Below are 17,196 nucleotides of genomic sequence, written 5' to 3' on the forward strand. Positions count from 1 at the left end.
GTGCGTGTAGGTAAACTTATGTAACCTGTAACATTATGGTTGATAACTAAGTTTCTCATAAAACCTTCAATCCGTAACTATTACCTTCCATAAGACAGAATAGTTTGACTCAAAATGAATATTTACAAATTGAAATTTATAATTTCAATTTGCATTTACTAATATCCTATATATAAATATTTATTATAGTTCCCATTAGGATAAATAATGTTCACTGCTTGAAATCAAAATTCAGCAATGTTATACAAGGCAATCAGTGCATGTTTTCAAATTTTAAAGATAGTGAATATAACTAATTCATTTTTGTACAGGTGATTGTGCTCTTGGGGGCTGCTGCTTGCGCTACTGAAATTGAGAAGCGAGAGGCGGAGCCTGGTTATGGAAGTTATGGCCATGTGACTCATTATCATCGTCCTTCTTATGGCTATGGCTATTCTCATCACTATCACAAACGATCAGCTGATCCTGAACCTGAAGCTGAGCCTTCCTATGGCTATGGTCACTCTTATGGTTACCGCAGCTACCACCCAGTGAGCTATGGCTATTCTCATCACTATGGCAAGAGGTCTGCTGATCCTGAACCTGAAGCTGAACCTTCCTATGGGTATGGCCACTCTTATGGGTACCGCAGCTACCACCCAGTGAGCTATGGCTATTCTCACCACTATCACAAGAGATCTGCTGATCCTGAACCTGAAGCTGAACCTTCCTATGGTTATGGTCACTCTTATGGGTACCGTAGCTACCACCCAGTGAGCTATGGCTATTCTCATCACTATCACAAGAGATCTGCTGATCCTGAACCTTCTTATGGCTATAGCCATGGACATTATGCTCCAGTTTACCACAAGCCGTCTTATGGCTACGGTTATAGGAGTTACCATTAACCTACCCAGAGCCACACTGTGAATATTAGAATGTTGACTGATGAGTGTGTCCGATCACAAAGTTTGTAATATATATGAAATAAATAAATTTGTGATTTTCTATACTCTTTTGCTCTCCTTTTATGAGATCAAGGATACAAACATGATTGAAATTTTCTCAATGAAGTTGTACACAATTACCTACTGTCAGTGTCAAAACTCATTATTGATTTATTTTTTAAGTTATATAAACAAATATCAGTGAACGGGAAAGGTAATAAAGAGAGAATGAAGAACGCAGTGTTCCAAGAGAATTAAGACATATTTCATAATATGAACTGTGGCATCATGACATGTTAGGATGTATTATGAACTAATTTCTTAAATATATTAAAACTTCCATGGTAAATGAGCAGTGCTAAACCTGGGAAGGAGCTGAGGTGACTTATAAATGATCAAAGCAGGTTAAAATTTAGATATTTGAAATCTTTATACAGTTTGAGAATGCAATATCAGGATCTGAAACGATGACACCATTAATAAAAAAAATCCATGGTAATTAGGAGGTCGCTACCTGAAAATTGATGTTGATTTGAAGAAAATCATTCTAAATCAAGTCTACTGCTGTAGACAGGCTGGTAAAAAAATTTGGATGTTGAAGGGGTAACTTCAAGAATGGTATCAAGACTAAACTGGGAGGGGAGGCTGATGAATCCTCCTGTTGTCATAAGAAGAGTGAATAAGGAGTCAGCTCTTTACGTCCTTTTGTCCCTCTAGGTCAATGATGTGAAGATAGTCCAATCCATAAGAACGAACAAATAGATGGAAACCCTGAAGAATGATATGTACAGTCTAGAAGAAACCAATTTTCCGAAGTGGTGGGTGGCTATGGAACAAGAAAGTGCTATGGGGTAATTAATCTCAATTTTGCCAGTCATTTCTTGATCAACATATGAATCAGTGAAAAATCTTGTTAAATTCTTAGCTACCTATGTCCTTGAGCACCGATTTCTAAGGTCTCCTAGCAAACCCTGGAACCCTACGATGACACTGTATCAGCTGGGGTTGAACGTTTCTTTATTAATGCCTTTATTATAGGATTTGGAACACAATTGACAGATACAAATATGAATCTCGCCTTCTCACGAAGAACTGTTCAAGAAGATACTCACAAACTGCATTACTGAGATCAGTGGGCCCATAGAGAAGTATTCTACCAACAAGTTAGTCACATAGTTATAGGTTTTATCTTTGGTACATTATTTACTAATTTGTACCAGGGGTTAGTGGACAACTGAGTATTTTCTGAGTATACCGAGCCAGTCATCTATCCCAAGAGAAGAAGTAGCATATTCCATAATTTCAGGAATCAACGGGAACTGCAGGATTTTTTGTATGTATTCCAACACCAATCTGCCCTAGCTTTCACCTCTGCAAGGTCCTCCTTTCCCTGATAAATGTATACGTCTGCCAATGTAGGAAGAGGCTTGAAAACTAAGAGTAGATACACTGAAAATTTATCAGTGTTAAGCAGTATCTGCCACGGTCAGTGGGGCGTAAACACCACTTCCAGTGCAGCCGATGTCAAATTCGAATGTACTTGACAATATCCTATTGAGAATGAGCATTCACTAAAGAGATGAAAGAAGAGAAAAGGAGAAAATAAAGGATAATTCCCTGTTACACCTATAGGCGGGTGAAATTGAGAACTGTTGTAAGACTGGCCTAACTTAATCTTTATAATAAGATACAAAGAAGTTTCCAGTGAACAAGAAAGAAATCCCCTCAGTAACATATACGTTGGTAGTACAGTTATTACCCATAAGCCTTACTGTAAGTATCATCGTAACCATGGAGATATCATTCAACACAATATTAATGAATGATTTGCTAACATAACTAACCGTGCGAGAAGCTCTCATCTAATAGCATACAAAAATCTTCCAAGTCACGCATCCAGTCACTTATTTAGACAGACAGTAGCAAAAACTTTATGGTAAGATTTTGAGCCTGTTATTGTTTTCTGCCTTTCCCCCTTTTTTTTGTTGGTAGTGCTTTTATTGCTACTATTAAATGTATTATCAAAGTTTTGATTAATATAATTCGTTTGTTATTATGACTGCCATTCTAACCGATATTGTCACCAGTATTGTTGCTCTCATTATTATTTATGTTTCTGATAAATTCGGAGATAGTTATGTGTCCATATTGCAAAAAGGTTAGTTTTAGATGCAATTTCCTAAGGCTAACGAACACAGCCTGAGTTACAATTCCTCCCGCATTCCACAATGGAGTTGGGTAAATCATAGGTTTGAGGAACTTGTACAGCGCGCAACAAAGAAATATGTCGGCAAAATGCCTTGAAAATAGTAGCGTTCCACTGTCTTCACCTTCTCTGCTCCGTCAGTTATCTTCAATATAATGCTATAAATGTACTTCTTGCATTGAAATTAAATCGTAAGTGTATCATACGAACATTCTATTAAAGCTATTACATTAATCATCTTCAGAAAGCATGTGTCCAGATTATAAAACGGTTCTTGTCCATAAAGCCTAAGTAACTTAGCCACTTTTACCTTTTCTTCCACTTTCTGCGGTATATTATGCACTGCGTTATGCAGTCTCTTATGCGGTTACTGCACATTCTTAAAAAAAAATATATATATATATATATATACTGTATATATATATATATATATATATATATATATATATATATATATATATATATATATATATATATATATATATGACAGAACATTTGAAATTTAGAAAATAGACCACATTTTCATTCTTGCGTCAAAATTTGATGACAACGATAATAGAAATCCATTCGTTTAGTATAAATATGGCCTTGTATCCCTGTCATTTTAGTATTACAATGAAGCTTAATCTATCTGTGGAATATTGATTCTTTAAATAGGTCGTAAATGACATGTTAATCCTACCTAGTTTCTTAAAGGTCATGGAAACCACATAGTGACTGACGATACAAATTCAGTTCCTATTTTAAGGAAAATTAGAATACCTAAAAGTCGGAATTTAGCCGTAACCTAATGGACGTTGCAACCCACAATTACCTAACATTAGGAAGTCCCTCTTAATTACATGAAGCCTAATTGTACTTCTAAAGCTACTATTGTTTAAAAAATAAAATTAGATGGATATTGTTTCCCATTTACATTATATATATGTATATATATATATATATATATATATATATATATATATATATATATATATATATATATATATATATATGTATATGCATATTATTTCATTTATATATATAAAACATATATTTATTATATATATATATATATATATATATATATATATATATATATATATATATATATGTGTGTGTGTGTGTGTGTGTGTGTGTGTGCTTGTGTTTGTGTATGTATGTATTAGAGAACAGGAGAGAAAGGTTTATTTAATTTTCACAGCTACTGCTGCGCTCTGAAATGTTCTCACTATTTCATGTTTCACCTAATGCCTATAATTTTCAGTATTTCAAAAGGTGGGTGTTGCCTCCTTCGCGGCTAGGTACTACTTTTACTTGCCCCCTGTTTCCATCGAGACTGTGCTCTATAATTACCTAAAATTGTTTTTCCCATTGGCCTCCGTATTGAAATAACAAACGGAAGCTCATTCTCAGCCTAGCTTCAACATACTTATTATCTTTGAACAGGGAAACTGGTACTTATGTACTTCAGTACTTCTAACATAATATCTTATTTCATCTTTCTAATATTTGATAATTTCAGAAATCACATTTCATAGGCCTATCAGTGTTTGGCTCATAAAAGAGAATATGCCATGTCTTACTAGTATTACCACATGAGTATGCCAAATCCAAAGTTAACAAACATGATATACTTATATGTACCATAATAGTATTAACTTCAAATCTAGGAAGGACCCAAGAACACTGTCATTCTTCTTATAACTTAACCGAAGATTTTAAGTCTCATAAGTGGACCGGGTCTTGGATTTATTTGAGCCATATGTTTGTTTTGGGGAAAGTGTTTATGCCCTTGATCTGGAGAGCTCTTGCAATGGCATGGTACGCATGTCTTGCATTTAAATTAATATTAAACAGGGAATATTACCTCTACTGTCCTTCACTCATTGAGTTTTGGATTGTTGTATTTTACTATCCTTCGTTTTGATTTTTTACTTTACTATGTCTTTCTAAAGGGACACTTTGATCAAAAAAATTTAATTTTTTTTGGTCATCTTTACCCTGTGAAATATAAATGAATAATTGCTGCTAATTCATGCCCTTTCTTTCCAATGAAATTAAATAAATTGGAAAACCATTCAGATATTGAAACTTTTTTCATATCTCTGTCAGTATTTTTTAAAAATTCTGTTTTATTCCTTTGCGAGAGGCGACACCTCATTACAGTGAGGCACAAAAATACGTTTCTTGGGGGCTTTAGTTTCTATTAATTTCACAGAGCGGAGCAGATGTTAAAACCCATATGATTTCCGTAAGAGACAAATTCCAAGGTTGCGGCTAAAAGGGAAAGCCGCCTCCCATTCCCCATGGCTATAAAAGGGGGAAACTATGGGCAATCGTTACTCACTCACGCACCAGTGGCCACAGAACAACGACGTTCAACGATGAAGATTCTGGTTTGTAACCCTGTGCAGTTTTCTGAGAGGGGATGTGAACTTATGAAGTACGTTACTTAAAGAGCAAAATTCAAAAGAGCACAATAACTACGTTCTCTTATATAAAATTACTTAAGCTGCATTTATCTATGTTTCTGTTTAATGTATATGGAGTATTCACAGTGTCATCATTTTACACCCTAATGGTTGGTATTTAGCAAAACCACAAAAAAAAAAAAAAAATTAGACTACATGGGGGCTACTGAATAAGCAAAACGTTTCCCATCAATTATTATTACAGTTTTTTTATAGAAAAGTTGCCTTATCTATTAAATTTTCTTACAGGTGATTGTGCTCTTGGGGGCTGCCGCTTGCGCTACCGAAATTGAGAAGCGAGAGGCGGAGCCTGGTTATGGAAGTTATGGCCATGTGACTCACTACCATCGTCCTTCTTATGGCTATTCTCATCACTATCACAAAAGATCTGCTGATCCTGAACCTGAAGCTGAACCTTCCTATGGCTATGGTCACTCCTATGGGCACCGCAGCTACCACCCAGTGAGCTATGGCTATTCTCATCACTATCACAAGAGATCTGCTGATCCTGAACCTGAAGCTGAACCTTCCTATGGCTATGGTCACTCCTATGGGCACCGCAGCTACCACCCAGTGAGCTATGGCTATTCTCATCACTATGGCAAGAGATCTGCTGATCCTGAACCTGAAGCTGAACCTTCCTATGGTTATGGCCACTCTTATGGGTACCATAGCTACCGCCCAAAGAGCTATGGCTATTCTCATCACTATCACAAGAGATCTGCTGAGCCTGAACCTTCTTATGGCTATAGCCATGGACATTATGCTCCAGTTTACCACAAGCCATCTTATGGCTACAGCTATGGTGGATACCATTAACCAATCCGGAGCCACACTGTGAATATTAGAATGTTGATCGATGAGTGTTTCATATCATAGAGTTCATAATATATGAGAAATTATGAAATGGTGAACTTTTTTCTCCTTTGAAAACTAGAATTCATGTAAGTCACTTGAATTTTACCATGCTGAAAGGGCACACTCTGTCTTCCCTCATGTGTCATGGGATATTAAAATTATTATACATTACAATAAGGATTTGGAAGAGAATTAATGTATGCAAAGAGCAGATAAAGAAGGTGGTAATTATAGAACATCGAAATGTTATTTTCGAGGAAGTATCACGTTCTGTTGGAAAATACAATGTATCTATTACAAAAGTTTCTGCTAACGCAGAATTCACTGATACAATTCTCCAGCTCTACAGATTTATGACTGAGAAATTAATATTAAAAGACCATAACCTTAGTAACTGCTCTAACATAATATATTCCCTATAAATAAAGATTATAGCTATTGTTATTTGTGAGGCCAAAGGTACAACATAAGGAGAAGTCGCTTTGATCTTACCCCACGAGTGTTCTACACACGATACTTCTACAAAGAAGGACTGTGTGACTTCTATGGAAGGATGGGAAAAGAAACCTATAGCATCACCCAGCCTTAACCTAGTAATTCCTTTTTGCTGACTGAAGTACAATTTACTAAATCATTAGTGGTTTCAGAGTTTGAGAATCAATAATGCGTTTGCAATAACCCTGCAACAAAACAATAATTTCTTCAAATATAGATAATTATATGTAGAGAATGGTTTTTCAGAGTATAACACAATAAAGAAAACTCGAATAACACCAGTGGGCTATAACAGATTAATCCATGACATTAAATTTGTAAATGATAAAAAGAATTGAATTAGTGATGATGCAAGGTCTTTCTCATGGACAGAGGATGACACTTTACAAATTCTTTTCTAAAATTATGAGAATAAAAAGAAGTAATGAGGATTTTACATCAAATGAGGATCCCTGCTCCTGAAAGTGTTTTAAATGGTACACTGGCATATATATACAGTACAGTATATTTTTAATTAGGCTGGGAGTAGAGTTTTACTTTTAGAAAGGGTTACTGTTATGTTTTACTGGTTGCTGATTATTCTTATTGTAATAAGATATCCCTCTCATATATATATATATATATATATATATATATATATATATATATATATATACACAAACACACATATATATATATATACATATACATGCATGTATATATATACACATAGATAGATAGATACATTTGTATAGATATATATACATAGATGTGTTGTGCATATATATATATATATATATATATATATATATATATATATATATATATATATATATATATATATATATATATATATATATATATATGCATATACATATCTATGTACATATATCTATACAAATGTATCTATCTATCTATCTGTCTATCTATCTATCTATCTATCTATATATATATATATATATATATATATATATATATATATATATATATGAGAGGATATCTTATTACAATACGAATAATCAGCAACAAGTAAAACATAACAGTAACCCTTTCTAAAAATAAAACTCTACTCCCAGCCTAATTAAAAATTATATCATAACATCGTAACACAACGATTGTTAATAAAAAAAAAAAAACTATAGAAATTGCTTAATCGCTCGTCAACGTGACCAAGAAAAGAATGTTGACAATTCTGAAGGATATGCGATAGACCTCTAGTACTTAGGTGCAAAGTACATTCTTTACGATTTTAGACATTCAACGTTCTTTTTGCAAGAGTTTAAAACAAATTTTATCATATATATATGTATATATATATATATATATATATATATATATATATATATATATATATATATATATATATATATATATATGTATATGCATATAGCTAAAAAAGATCATTTTCTATTAATATAATTGTGTTCACTTTTATTCCCCTTAAGTTATATAAATTGGACGACTTTGCCATGCAATTATTTACCCTGATACAGTATTAAATAAACTATTCCTACGAAAAATTTTAAGAGGAGTTCACTAATTCTGGGCTGTGCCTGAGCTGTGATAGGTACTGTTCAACTTTTGCTAAGGGGAGTATTCTAGTTATTTACATAAAATGCATTCGAGAACCACAGAAGTAAACGTAAACCGGTTTAAACTTACAGGTTTCACCATGCACAAGAAATCTATATCCAAGCTATTACAAATGAAGAAATTCAAGAGAATAATAATTGTACGGTGGGTTCACTCCTTGTAATTCACAAGAATGTACTTAGCTGTCAAACTCTTCGGGCGCCCTGGACTAATGTGATTCAAGGGAATAACACTGCTCCCACAAAAAAACAATGAATAACCGATACCGAAGTTAATCGAACGTATTGAGTAGGGAACTGCGAACTTCTTGAACAATGAAACGAGTTGCTTCAAAAATTTCGACCGAAAAACCCGAATCACAATAACTTATTATACTGTCTAAGTTCACCCTTGTTGGTGCAGGATTCAGTCATCTTTAAGTTGCCGAATGTTGATTTTCTCAATAAAAAGGCATTTAAAGAGCAGAGATAACTAGTATTTTTTTATGAGAAAAAATAAAAAAATTAACAGTCGACAATTTAAAAATGATTAAATCTTGACCTACCAAGGGTGAATTTGGCCAGTATTATAAGATGTTTTCATTCGAGTTTTTCGGCTAACATTTTGAAGCAACGCGTTTCTGGAATCAAGAGGTTCACAGCCCCCTACAAAAAATGTTCGATTAATTTTGAATCTGAGAACAGTACTATTCCTTATTACTTTCAATTATACACTAGAACGGCCGAAGATTCTGACTGTTAGAGTCACTTATTCATGTAAGTCACAAGGAATAAACTCCACAAACAATTATTCTTTTGAATTCCTTCAAATGTAATGGCATGGATCTGGCTCTGTTGTACACTGTGAATTTTAATGTCGGTTATACTAGACTGAGTTTTACCCCTCTAATTCTCAAATGCTCTTTGTTTATGTATATAACATTATATCCGTCATTATCCTGGCTGGAAAGTACCTGCTATTGCCACAGCATCGTTCTAAATGAAAGTTGATTTGTTTTAATGATCACTATCGAATTCTTTGTAAAAAGCTTTAGTATAAATACTGTTTAATAATGTAAGTTTGAAAGATTATACACCCAGCGCATGCTATTTAGATGAGACTAAAACTGAATAAAGGTGAAACCATATTCATTACTAATAAATCCATTTTTAGCATAATGTTCATCTTTTAATCCATAAGTCCTTTTAAAATTTGTTCCACGGGACACAAAGGTAAAGGGTAAACTACTGTTATAATAGTAGTGATGTGTGCCTATATTTGTGCGTGAGATAGAGAGGGTTATACTGTCAATAGGTAGAAACAGGCTAATATGTTGGCCCAGTTTCTATTACAAATTACAAAGTGTTGTACCTACGGAAAGCACACTAACTATACGAACTCCCATTAAAAATTATGGTTTCCTAAATTACAAGACATACGGGTACAAGCTTCTGTCATAAAATCAGACACATTGATGGTCGGCGTTTTTTTTTTTTATTCAGAGTTTTGTTTATTCAAAGACTAAAAATACTAAGTAAAAAAAAATCAATCAACTGAAACTTTGAGGTTAAAAGACGGCGACTTTGCAAAGTGCAATACACTGCACAGCATTCCTTGTTAAAAGTTGCACGTGAAAACAAATTTGCATCTGGCTAATCACAGAGGGAAAAATGGACATATAGACGCTTACTTTCTCAATTCTTATTGTTATTACTATTCAGTTATACTTCCCTAAATGCTTCAGTTATTCCAGTTATTTACATACTTGCATCCCATTTTATTCAAGATTCTTTAGCAAGTATATAGTCTTTATTTATATTGTTCCATAAGAAACTGTATACATTATGACACAAGAAGCTACTCTCTATCTATCTAGGTCCGTATTCAGTCATCATAATCTACATAAAAAAAGTACCAGTAAATGACCCTGTAAAATTGTTTCTCTAAACACGGAAATCTTATGTAAGAGCAAAAGAGGGTGAGTAACTTATGCAAAACATGGAGCGATATTCTTACTCTTACAGAACGCAAACGAAACTAAAATCCAAAGCTTTAGCAGAGGTGCCATTTCAGGATGCTATCCTCTCAGCTTTGCATATCACCTTCCCTGGGCAAATATTTTTTTTTTTTTTTACTGACTCTCTCAAATCTTGATAACAATCGATTTTATATGTAAATGTCAATTCTCATCCCATAGCCTCAAGTGCTTGTGATATTTCAATCTGCAAAAACCTGCACAAAGATCCTGGAAACAGATAAGACTATACGGTGTCATGTAAAATATTTCCTGTATATTGTTATATTCATGATCATTAATTTAGTTAGGGTGGATGGGAAAAGAAAGTAATTGTTTCATTATTTCTCATATCTTATGAACTTTGCAATTTGAAACACTCATCAGTCAACATTACACAATTCATAGTGAAGCTCTGGATGCCTTAGTGGTACCCACCGGATTTATAGCCATAAGATGGCTTGTGATAGACCTGAGTGTGATATCCTTGGGTAGAGCCATAAGAAGGTTCAGGATCAGCAGATCTCTTGTGATAGTGATTAGAATAGCCATAACTCACTGGGTGGTAGCTGCTATACCCATGAGAGTGACCATGAGACTTCCCATAACCATAGGAAGGTTCAGCTTCAGGTTCAGGATCAGCAGATCTCTTGTGATGGTGATGGGAATTGCCATAGCTCACTGGGTGGTAGCTGCTATACCCATGAGAGTGACCATGAGACTTCCCATAGCCATAAGAAGGTTCAGCTTCAGGTTCAGGATCAGCAGATCTCTTGTGATGGTTATGGGAATAGCCATAGCTCACTGGGTGGTAGCTGCTGTACCCATGAGAGTGACCATGAGACTTCCCATAGCCATAAGAAGGTTCAGCTTCAGGTTCAGGATCAGCAGATCTCTTGTGATGGTGATGGGAATAGCCATAGCTCACTGGGTGGTAGCTGCTGTACCCATGAGAGTGACCATGAGACTTCCCATAGCCATAAGAAGGTTCAGCTTCAGGTTCAGGATCAGCAGATCTCTTGTGATGGTTATGGGAATAGCCATAGCTCACTGGGTGGTAGCTGCTGTACCCATGAGAGTGACCATGAGACTTCCTTACCCATAAGAAGGTTCAGCTTCAGGTTCAGGATCAGCAGATCTCTTGTGATGGTTATGGGAATAGCCATAGCTCACTGGGTGGTAGCTGCTGTACCCATGAGAGTGACCATGAGACTTCCCATAGCCATAAGAAGGTTCAGCTTCAGGTTCAGGATCAGCAGATCTCTTGTGATGGTTATGGGAATAGCCATAGCTCACTGGGTGGTAGCTGCTGTACCCATGAGAGTGACCATGAGACTTCCCATAGCCATAAGAAGGTTCAGCTTCAGGTTCAGGATCAGCAGATCTCTTGTGATGGTTATGGGAATAGCCATAGCTCACTGGGTGGTAGCTGCTGTACCCATGAGAGTGACCATGAGACTTCCCATAGCCATAAGAAGGTTCAGCTTCAGGTTCAGGATCAGCAGATCTCTTGTGATGGTTATGGGAATAGCCATAGCTCACTGGGTGGTAGCTGCTGTACCCATGAGAGTGACCATGAGACTTCCCATAGCCATAAGAAGGTCCAGCTTCAGGTTCAGGATCAGCAGATCTCCTGTGATGATGATGGGAGTAGCCATAGCCATAAGAGGGGCGGTGATAAGTCTTCACATGGCTATAACTTCCGTGACCAGGCTCCGCCTCTCGCTTCTCAATTTCAGTAGCGCAAGCGGCAGCCGCCAAGAGCACAATCACCTGAAATAAACTTCAGCCTTGTATTTGCATGGATCTATAGTTGCAAAAATAAAGACAGCTAAAGACACCCTAGAACTATTCCTTTAAACACGGTCATTGGATAAAAGAAAATATTAGTAGCCATCTTGCCTTCTCTTCAATAAATTGGAAATATGGTCACCAGAGTGTAAATATATCAAATATAATAGTCAATCAGATACAAGTGCAGAAATTTTTATTTGCAAGACTCTATGTATCATAAAGTTTTTATACTGAATTAATCTGTTCATTCATTGAAGGTAGTAGGTGTTGACTAGAGAACTTTATAATAAATTTTGTTTACTATAATATATAAGTATAACGCATGGCTCTATACTGTACAGAAGCGAATGTGCAATATATATATATATATATATATATATATATATATATATATATATATATGTGTGTGTGTGTGTGTGTGTGTGTGTGTGTGTGTGTGTGTGTGCATTGCACATTTGCTGCCATGTAGAGTCATTCGTTATATACTTATATGTTATAGTAAACGAAATTTATTATAAGTTCTCTAGTCAACACCTACTACCTTCAATGAATGAACAGATCAATTCGGTATATGTATATATATATATATATATATATATATATATATATATATATATATATATATATACATATATATATATATATATATATATATATATATATATATATATATATATATATATTATATATGTATATATATTATGTGTATGTATGTAGGCGTGGATGTGCTTGCAAACGTGTGAGTGCGTGTGCAGGTAAAAAAATGAAAACCTCTTTGATAACAAACCAGAATCTTCATTGCTGAATAACAATGTTCAGTGGCCACTAGTTTGTGAGTGAGTACTTTTGATTTTTAGAAACCCCCTTATATAGTCAGTAGAGGCTTTCACGTTTAGCCACAACCTTGGAATGCGGAGATCATAATGATTCGCACGCGCATACAATCGATAAAAAAAGATACCGTTTCATGGAAAAATCTTTCAAAACTATTTTATGAGAGGGAAAGAAAATACGCAAGATATGCAGACGAAGATATCAATAGATGGCTCTTCACACACTGTACTGTAAATTTGTTCAGATACCCTAAATGCTTGTTATAACAGAATTTCGCTTTTATCGATGACAAACTTGGCTCTAAGGATGTGCGGCTAAATGATTTAAATGACAGGAAACACATATACAGCAGAAAAGAATATCAGCGTCTAGAAATAAATGCCATAAAGGACTGATCAAGCTGGTTGACTTCAGTGATTCTAACTTCCACATAGTGTCCGCGGGAATGAGAAACATTACAGACATATTTATACAGAGGAACTGGCTGTTTTGTACAGTAAAACATATCTCGGGAACAGTACTCTGAGCAATACTGGCTGCAGAAACAGAGAAGGCATTAATCTTTCGGTGGAGCTGAAATGAATCCAAAAGTGGATCACTTATCAGAATAAAACCCTTTGATTACTTTGAAAAAGGAGAGACGTCCTATATTGGAACGGCACTAGATATAAGAGCAATTCAGCATCATAAGGGAACGTAGAAGCAAACATATGAGAGTCTCACGGGAACAAAAATAAAATTTTTTTGCTACATAAAAATTACATCCAGCTTCACAGAGGCTAACTTAGCAAGACATAAGTCACATGCTTTCTGATAGTTACTACATTTATTTCTACGACCTTAATCCTGAGAGACTTGTTAAATGAATTCAAGAATTCCCAAGAAGTAGTAAGATAAAAAGTATGGTAAATGAAGAGATAATTGGAAAGACTTTCTTGGAAGCAACAATACGCATCTCATTGTAGTCTGTCCCAGTCTAACATATCAGGTGGATCTATATTCACAGTACACTGCACAAATATTATCATTGCATAACAAATGTCCAATTTAACTAAAGGCCTATTTTAATAACTGATGTATTAATTAAAACAAATAAGTCTGTAATGATTTTGCTAATAATTTAACTAATTGCGTAGGAAAATCCTGCATGTACTAGTACGCGCATATACATTCAATCAAGTTGAGCAAGTGAATAGAGGTACTGATTTCAATTAAGAAACCATTTTAATGAAATAATAATTACCCTTTTATTATGTGATTACAATGCATTTTATTTCGTTAACCCTGTCAGCACTATGGGATTGGTATCTTAATAAAAAGTTTTAGAACACGGGACAATAGCGTCATACCAAGTGAAATATTGCTTAGTGGTGATTTAATATGCTTATAGTGGGGTAGTGCCGTCAGTGCACCTTACATGGTGCACTGTAGGCATTACTTAAGGTTCTTTGCAGCGTCCCTTCCGCCCCAAGCTGCAACCTCTTTCATTCCTTTAATTGTACCTCCGTTCGTATTCTCTTTCTTCCATCTGACTTTCCACCCTTGTAACAATTATTCCACAGTGCAACTGCGAGGTTTTCCTCCTATTTCACGTCTCAAACCTCCTTACTGTCAATTTGTTTCAGTGCTGAATGACCTCATAGGTCCCAACGCTTGGCCTTTGGCCTAAATTCTATATCCCAATTCCAATATGCTCATATACTTCAAGATTTTTGTGGGAGGTTTCCATTAACCATGGTCCATATAATCCTCATTTTGAAATGCCGTCAAAGTTGAATCCAACGATAATGAGTTTTGTCTATTCTAAAGGGAGAGCTTGAACTTGTGTAACATACAGATTTTGGAGAAAAACTTCACAACGTCTTCAGACTAAGATATGCTGAAACATCAAGATTCTTGTATCGCTAGTCTATGTAACTGACCACAGAACGAATACTACCGGGAATTTCATCTTCTTTCAAGAGATTTACTCATTGGTCTACAACCGAATACAGCGGCCATAGCTTAGTTTTCTAGTTTATTACAAATTTATTATGTTTATAGATAATGTTTCTTTGATTAAAATGGTTTCCGTTCACATAACTTGGCTGCTATACATTTAACATATACTTCTGCAAAAGTAACTCGGAAAGGGAAGAGTAGTACTTCTGTTTTATGTAAATGCGTGTACACACACACACACACACACACACACACACACACATATATATATATATATATATATATATATATATATATATATATATATATATATATATATTATGTATACACTGTATATATATACATATATGTATATATATGTATACATATGTGTATATATACATATATATGTATTATATATATATATATATATATATATATATATATATATATATATATATATATATATATATATATATATATATATAAGTATGTATAGGTGAGGATGTTAGGACGGAGTAAATGGAAGAATAAGCTATTGAATATTATTTTTAGGACAGAAGTGGCTGGGTGATGTGAAAATCAGCTTCAAATAAGTTTCATTATATAGGAAAGACTGGCAGGTGTCTTAGTGAGTAATCAAGACTTATGGGTTCGATGAGAAGGAAGTGAAAAGAACGTAAATTTGTAGTAGCGAGATAATACGTGAAAAACGGCCCTAGTAAATAAAGCTGAAGGTGCATATGAAGAATTTGTAAAATTCCAGGATCAGGTCATGGAATTGGTACCGCGTACGGGTGATTTTAGGAGTATAGGGAGGAGATATAAAATCAGCTTTTGGTGAAATAAGTAAATTTAGGTTTAGTGAAGGAAAAAGTTTCTTCCGCGCAATCAAGTTTTCTGTATAGCGTATAATCAAGGCCACCAAAAATAGATCTGGTGGTCTCGGTACAATGCTGTATGTGCCGCGGCCCATGAAACTAACCACGTGGCCTGTCCTATATCGTTGCCAGGCGTATTATTATGGCTAACTTTAACCTTAAATGAAATAAACTACTGGGACTAGTGGGCTCCAATTTGGTATGTTTGATGATTGGAAGTGGATGATTAACATACTAATTTGGAGCCCTCTTGCCTCATTAGGTTTTAAGATCTGAGGGCGGACAGAAAAAGTGCGGACAGAAAAAAGTGCGGACGGACAGACAACGTTGGCAGAAAACTAAAAACGGGTATTATTTAAGGTAAAATCGCTAGAAAGAAGAGCAAATTTTTTTTTAAGGAATACTGAAGATGGATAAAACAGTCCAGAAGAAAACGAGAGGAAAAAAATGTATGAAAAAAGAAAAATAGGAAGGAGAAGATGAACAAAGACTGAAGGTGAAGTAAATTGTCCTACAAGGAAATAAAAGGCAGAGAAAAGTTAATGAGTAAATGGATGTTAAAGTACAAGATTCATTAAACGAAATACTTTCTAAAAGGCAGTACAGCCCTAGTTCATCTGAGAGAATATTCTGAAGATCGGGTGAATGTGGAAGATACAAGAGAGAAAAAGGTCAATGATGTGAGAGAGGAATGGGTTGCACAACTTCTTTTAGCTCTGCTGCCCCTTGTGGCCACAATTCAAGGTATTCCATAAATGAATTGCTAGCCACAAAACGATTCACAGATATCTTGAAATTTAATAAATGACGGATAACCATCTATCTATCTATCCATCTGTCTATCTATCTATCTATCTATCTAAATATTTATCTATCTATCTATATATATATATATTTATCTATATATATATATATATATATATATATATATATATATATATATATATATATATATATATGTGTGTGTGTGTGTGTGTGTGTGTGTGTACATATACGCAAGTACGTTTGTCCATTTATAGGCATAAAATTTTCTTTCATATGCAAATCCTTTTGAATGACAAAAGATGATAATAAAATAACTTTGTAATAGATTGGAAGCGCCAGTTAAATTATGTATATTCACTTAAACTAAAAAAAAATGGACATTCATTTGAAAAAGGTTAATTTTTCTAAATCATTGTCAACTCATTGCTTTGTTCTGCTCTTTTTTTCTACGAATTTAACAGCCAAATTATTTTTTAAAAAGTGTTTGCCGGAAACGATT

The 17,196-nt window shown here is 34.6% G+C and overlaps 3 protein-coding genes across 3 annotated transcripts in view; 2 read left to right on the forward strand and 1 right to left on the reverse strand.

The window, feature by feature from the left end:
* LOC136837716 (shematrin-like protein 1) overlaps positions 1 to 987 on the forward strand; it is a 1,318-nt gene extending 331 nt beyond the window's left edge. The window contains exon 2 of the mRNA XM_067102619.1: positions 312 to 987. Coding sequence (XP_066958720.1) covers positions 312 to 887 — 576 coding nt within the window. The 3' untranslated portion in view covers positions 888 to 987. The remainder of the gene's footprint in view (positions 1 to 311) is intronic.
* Positions 988 to 5,461: 4,474 nt separating this feature from the next.
* On the forward strand, positions 5,462 to 6,503 carry LOC136837717 (shematrin-like protein 1). The gene is made up of 2 exons (XM_067102620.1): positions 5,462 to 5,510; positions 5,835 to 6,503. Exons 1-2 carry the CDS (start codon positions 5,499 to 5,501, stop codon positions 6,402 to 6,404), a joined length of 582 nt encoding a protein of 193 aa, XP_066958721.1. The 5' UTR covers positions 5,462 to 5,498; the 3' UTR covers positions 6,405 to 6,503.
* Positions 6,504 to 10,927: 4,424 nt separating this feature from the next.
* LOC136837643 (uncharacterized) lies at positions 10,928 to 13,096 on the reverse strand. Its single transcript, XM_067102520.1, has 3 exons — positions 13,085 to 13,096; positions 11,603 to 12,276; positions 10,928 to 11,567 (listed from the first exon to the last, which is right to left on the reverse strand). Exons 1-3 carry the CDS (start codon positions 13,094 to 13,096, stop codon positions 10,928 to 10,930), a joined length of 1,326 nt encoding a protein of 441 aa, XP_066958621.1.
* Between the last annotated feature and the right edge of the window lie 4,100 nt (positions 13,097 to 17,196).

Source organism: Macrobrachium rosenbergii, chromosome 59 (assembly GCF_040412425.1).
Source record: "Macrobrachium rosenbergii isolate ZJJX-2024 chromosome 59, ASM4041242v1, whole genome shotgun sequence".
Lineage (NCBI taxonomy): Eukaryota > Metazoa > Arthropoda > Malacostraca > Decapoda > Palaemonidae > Macrobrachium > Macrobrachium rosenbergii.